The 6,240-nt window shown below is 40.1% G+C and overlaps 1 protein-coding gene across 1 annotated transcript; it reads left to right on the top strand.

Moving 5' to 3' along the window:
* Window positions 1-177: 177 nt before the first annotated feature.
* Window positions 178-3,894, top strand: LOC144649385 (uncharacterized). Its single transcript, XM_078508871.1, has one exon. The coding sequence runs from the start codon at window positions 238-240 to the stop codon at window positions 2,317-2,319; it is 2,082 nt and encodes a 693-aa protein (XP_078364997.1). The 5' UTR covers window positions 178-237; the 3' UTR covers window positions 2,320-3,894.
* Window positions 3,895-6,240: the final 2,346 nt, after the last annotated feature.

The following is a 6,240-nucleotide window of genomic DNA, read 5'->3' as shown; positions in this document are numbered from 1 at the left end:
TACTAAAATATAGTTTGCTTCGAGAACGAAACAATCTAGTTGTTAAATTAATGTGATTTACCCGTCAAAACATCTGGCCAAGTGATAAGTTTATTGCCGAGGAAAGGTATCGAGATACCCCCTGAGGCACTTTGTTATGAGTGTCACGCGATGATTTTAATCTGAAATAAATACTGGATACACGAATAACAAATTCAGAGTTGCTTACAGACGGAAGCGCTTTTGAAATGAGTAATAATGCCGTATAATCCAGACATGAGCCTGCTCGATTCCTCTTTGCTTTGCGAGTTCTTGACAGACTGTGATCTCCCTGCAACTGTTCAAATTGTCGAAGGATACGATCATGAATACGAGGAACAATCGTGGTCTCAAGGCGAAATTGTTTACTTGCACGCCATGAAGGATGTACCTCAGGTTCTAGCTCTTGACAAGAAAGGAAATCGCTTTTGTATCCCTTTAAACTACCCGGAGAAAATATTTGAGAGTATTCCGAACAGATGCGGCGACGAGTACAAAACTGTTGAAGAGCTTATTGCTGAATTTCCGAAATATGTTCGCTCGCTTGGGAACATATCTCGAAGTGGGGTCAAAGTCGGGGACATACTTCGTCTTGTAGAGACATCACCAAATGCTGCTGGCGTCATGGAGCTAAAGTGCTGGGTAAAAGGATCAACTCGTTCAATAACCCTCTCTGGTGACCAGGTTGGACCTTTTGAAACTCTTGAAGACATTAATCCGACTACTATGCGAGATGTCATTGATCAACACCTCCTTCCTACACGAGTGCGAGTTCGAGTTGGAACACAACCACTCGGTGAAACAAACATAAACAAGAGGACGATGTTAGAAGGACTTGTTACTTTAAAAGAAATAGTACAGGAAAAAGTTTTAATAGTTTCTACCTTGGTTGGAAAGGATTTAAGAGTTGTGAAACTTCCGATTGACTTGGAATTAAGAGTCCAAAAAGAGAGTTTAAACCTTGACCAAAAGCTGTTCACCGAAATTTGTCTACTAATCGAAGAGAAAGTGAAAATTGAGTCGACAATCTTAAGCGGAAACGGAGAAGCATCTTGGAACTTTGATATTGCAGATATCAAACGAGACATCGAGGAACCACAAGCTGACGACATCTACGAAGAGCTTATTCCTCCTGTTCCACCTAGAGCACCATTGAAATTAAATGAATCAAACTTAAAGCAAAATACAAAATTAAAAACAACAGACAGCGAAACTCGATATGCTCCATCTCCCAAGCGAAAACCTCCAAAAAACACTGCAAGTTCTGAAGTTCAAAAAGGAACTGAGAAACCGGGTCCTCCTCCTCCAGTTGCCAAAAAGCCCAATGTACACAAAGAGAAACCTCATCAATCAATTCCGCCATTGGCAATTGCCAACACAACAAACACCACGCCACAAAACATCGAACAACACAATGAACCCCCAAACTCAGAAGTAACATCTCACCACAACAGACCTGATGAGGCAGGAGACCACACCGGATGTATCAGTGGTACCCAATCTGTTTCACCTTCTAAGCTAAAAACTGCAAATAAACCTATCAAACCTGCTGTTCCAAAGGAAAGCGCGAAACCGGTTTCCTCTCCACTTGTCAAACCGAAACCAAATGGCTCCAGGCAAAAAGCACTAGAACGGGAACAGCCACCAAGCTCCCACCACTGCACTGCACCACCAACAGTAATAAACAACAACAACGGACCTGATGAAACAGAGGAGTACTACGACAGTATCGAGAATATTCAATTTGCTTCACCTCCAAAGGCAAACTCTCCAAGTAATTCTGTAAGTCCTGCCGTTTCGCTGAAGGAAAGCTTGAAAAGCGCTCCTCTTCCACACGGCAAACTAACGCCAAATGTGATCAAACAGAAATCAGAAGAGAAACAGCTGCCAAGAGCCCAGAACCCTGCTCCGCCATTGCAAAATTCCAGCAGTTTCAAGACATGCGAAAGTAAAGACAACCCAGACAACCCAACTAAGTTGACTTCGCAAAACGCCGAATCACATAGTAAAGCAGAAATGTCAGCAGTAAGCGAGCGACTTGATAAGGCAGAACGCGATGCTGGAGTGGTGCAAGACAAAGGCAAAGAACATTTGAAGGACATCTCGGTGTCCGAAGTCTCCGGATGGCTAATGAAGCTTGGCTTAAGCGCGTATGTGGATAGATTTGTGAAGGAGTCGATTGACGGCAACTTTTTACTAGAGCTGGATACGGAAATGATGCAGTACCTTGGAATTTCAAATCCATTGCACAAAAAGAAGCTCATGATGTTTATCCAGAAAGGTTGGACTCCAAAAAAATAAGCTAAAACTTTATTTGTTTCACTGACATTGTTTTGTAGAGAAAAATCAAAGTTCTTGCTGCACCGATGTTAATTATGCAGTTGGCATTCGTAGAAGTTGGTTGTTAAAAATATTTAGATAGCGCTTATCCAGGCCTGCTTTAGGCGCTTTATTGACAAAGAAAATGTTGACAGTTGTGTTTGAAAAAATCTATTCTGGGATAATAATTGAAAAAATCTATTCTGCACAATGCCGAGTTAGCTATCTTTTTATATCGTACTGCCAGTAGCTATAGAGATCATAAAGCCGAATTACTAGGATTGTTTCGGATTGTTATTATCTCAACAACTCATCCACTTATTCAATAATCATTGAAGTTCCACACAGTGCTAGCTAAATTTTTTTCGTTTCAGCTCACTTAGTTCGAAAGAAATTACTGAATTAGGCAAGAATTGTCATATGGCCGAATGGTCATGATAAAGACGGGGGGAGAGGGGAAGGGCGAGGGTTGATGGGTTGGGGGAGGGGGTGTAGGAGAAGCGGAATGACAGTAGAGGTGTACAATATATGTTTGATCAGACATGATTTGATTCAACAAAACTCTTTCTTATTGTGGTTTAACAACAAGATCGTATGGTTTATTTCCTCAAGTAAAAGATCAGACAGACACAAAATTTTGATGAGGCAAAAAAAAGCGTGAGACCCCCGGAAGCAATATTTTGATTGACGTACGCGGTCAATATTGAAAGGCTTAGATATAATTATGGTACCGATTGGTCAGTTGACAAAGACGTTATTGCGCAGCATGGTGGACCGCTGTTGCGGAACGTCTTGACTTTTGGACTGACTTGAGAAAATATCTGTTGAGGTTTAATTTACTTTGAAGGATCCTGAGAAGCTGGTAAAGCTTTTTTGATTATTTCTTGTAATAATGTGCGACCTATAAATATGACCAAAGTTACTGTATATACTAAACAAGGAGAATGTATGTTCAGTATAGTTTGTCCATTGCATAATAATGTAAAGTAAGCTAATTATGCAGTTGAAACATCAGTTTTTTTCAAATAGGCTTGTGTAATCGTATCTAGCTTTGAGTATCATTTCATTAAGTTAACTTTCTATCCGCAATTTAGAGATTATTAAATCTATATTCACCTTGTTTTTACTTAATTACAAGTAGCAACACTTAATCTAAGTGAGGATGATTCATTTCCAATTGCTTAAACACAGCTTAGTAAGTTTTCTGATGTGTTATTAACTTGTACTATAACATTTCTACTCTCTACAGATATTCCATTACCAATGGCAATATGCATTCAAATATGTTTATACGATTTATCGACTTGAACTTATCAGCTAGGAGATCTCAGTTGCAATACAGGAAATAAATAGACATGCTGCATAGCTGAACAATATAAAGAAAGAATTAAAACTACACTAAAATAGCTAGCAAAATATTCAGTGAACTAGAAAAGTGGTAGCCAAAATAAACATTGTAAATGAAATTCTATAGAAATTGAGGAAGTAGGGTAACACTTAAACTGTACTTCATTAGAAGGTTTTAAACTAATAAACAGATTTCACTTACGACATAAATGTATTTTGTTTACTAGAAACACAAAGGTATATCTGGGTCGCTAATAAATCATATTTGGAAGCTGTTCACAAACTAAAATGCAGATATATCAACAAAACATTTAAGAGAATCCAGAATTGGAACCTATACGCTAATCTAATATGTGAATGGTATTTTTAAACTATTTTGCCTACGTGATAAAGAAATCAAAGGCATACATACAGTTTTCGTCAGAAATCACTCTTTTAAAAGACGTTCACAAGGAGATACATTGAAAGGTATAAACAAAATGCAGAAAGTTTTGGCTAAACGATCAAACACTTTTATCTAGCATCATGTTGAATAAACTTGGCTAATCGCTTAGCCGCGGCCCTAGTTCGAACACTTTCATTCAACACTTAGAAGAAAAAAAAATACTTTGATCATTTTGCTAGGGCAAAGACAAAGCGAAATTAAATTACATCTGTATATGCCAAATTAACACAAAAATCATCGACTGAAGTATAACATAAGAAATTGTTTGCTGATCGATAGAGACACCGTACATCAACAAGGTCTCTTTTAAACGTGTCAGCATTCGTAAGTCTTCTAAGCCCTGATAACCTTTTACTCCTGACAAGAAAATAGGCGGAAGAAAGGTATATACAGTCTTCACTGTTAATGCTAGGATGATATCAGACCCGAGAAACAGTATCTGCAGACTGTACGCTGGCCATGCCATACTTCAGACAATGGTCGAGACCGACGAGACCGGCGTGTTGGAGCAACTGCGGCTTGAGAAGTCCTGGATTAATTGCCTGTGAACACGCTCTCTGGTCGAGGATTAGGTGAAAACCCTTCTTCTTCAGATTGGGAGCCTGCACGCAGGCTATGGATCAACGATAGGCAAAAGGGTCCGAGGGTAGTTTAAAGAGGTCTTTTTGAAAATATTTCGAATAAGGCTTGTTAGAGATTTTCTTCTTTAAGTTTTACCTCGGTTGCGCTTTTCTTGCTGACGTTTGGGTGCGTTTTCACTGGTTATCTTTATAGCGGCTAAGTGATTCAACTCGACGAGGGCGAGGTGGTGGTGTCTCGTCATCAGCGTCAATATTGGATGGGTAGATTTGCTCATTATGTATCGGTTCAACAAAGATATAATCTTCGTCAGAGTCACAATCTGAACTAGGGTATGTATCTTCCTCGTCATCTTCTACATTATATTTGCTGTCTTCCTTACAATCATGAGGTGATGCCCCTTCATAATTGGATGGGCCTTCTTTCGGTGCCTCTAACACATCGTCATTCATCAGGTTTTCATACGTTGGAACAGGCCTGCGATTTGGCTTAGGCTTGGGTTTTGGTGGCAGAGGCTTTACGCTTTCGTACTCATGGTCAACATCCACCACAGGGTCTTCAGTGGGTTCTTCAAAAGATTTACAACCATTTTCATAGAGGTTTACCTTTGTGTGCTCAGTTCCGTGGTGGATTTCTTCGCAGATTCTGTCATAGTCTTCATTGCCTATCACAGCTTCACGTGCAGGACACACATTTACATCCATATCTATTGGGATCGTTAAATCTGCGACCGGTGTCATATCGACGTCACGAAGTGTTGCAATAATTGCTGTCGGAGTGCCCTGTTGAAGTTCTTGTAAAAAAACTGGGCCGAGTGACTGGAAGTCAATGTTGTTGCTGTTTGCATCTTGTGTCGTGGTGTCGCAGGATGAAGTGAATTTCACTCGAACAGGAAGCTCAAACGAGTGCAGGATGTCTTCGAACTGGACTGGTTCTCTACTGGCTAAGGGTTCAAAAGCAGCTTTGACATTGAAAGGAAGATTCACAAGGTACTCAGTCCGGCCATAAAACACACATTGTAGAAACTTTACATGGTTTTCTGTGACGGTCCTTCTCGGTTCCAAGATGTCTCCTGCTCTAATGCGCAACGAAGGTGAACAAGAATAAACTTTAGCGACACGAATGAACTTGAAATCAGCCGAATGAGTCCAGGAATCCACAACATCTTCCACGCTGTCATACCTGTCCTGGCATAGTTTAGGAAGTATTTCAACTTTACAGGGACTATTAAGTGGTAGAAGATACTCCTTGTGATTGGCGTCTTTTACGATTAGGTTTTGAGTTCGTTTTATGGAGTGTAGCATAAGAATGTCATCTGCTGAAAGTGTCTCACCATCGTCCTCGCTATAGAATCCGTCTTCGACTTTTACCAGTTGTGGAAGATTGTAACGGGTTACAAAAGTCTTCAGGGTACAAGGTTGATCACTCCAGCCGATAGTTTCAGTCTTAAAACCTTCCATACTGCAAACTCGTCAAGTCAGACAATAAAAACTAGGACTCGGCTCATTCACGTCAGTCATCTGTGAAGATGG

Source organism: Oculina patagonica, chromosome 4, assembly GCF_052425735.1.
Source record: "Oculina patagonica isolate OP01 chromosome 4, crgOcupat, whole genome shotgun sequence".
In the NCBI taxonomy this organism is placed as follows: Eukaryota; Metazoa; Cnidaria; class Anthozoa; order Scleractinia; family Oculinidae; genus Oculina; species Oculina patagonica.
Note: the sequence above shows the minus strand (reverse complement) of the source record. Positions and strands in the feature narration are given on the sequence as shown.

What these genes read in the sequence shown, in the direction of transcription:
- LOC144649385 (XM_078508871.1), top strand. Translation starts at nt 238, where the DNA reads ATGCCGTATAATCCAGACATGAGCCTGCTCGATTCCTCTTTGCTTTGC.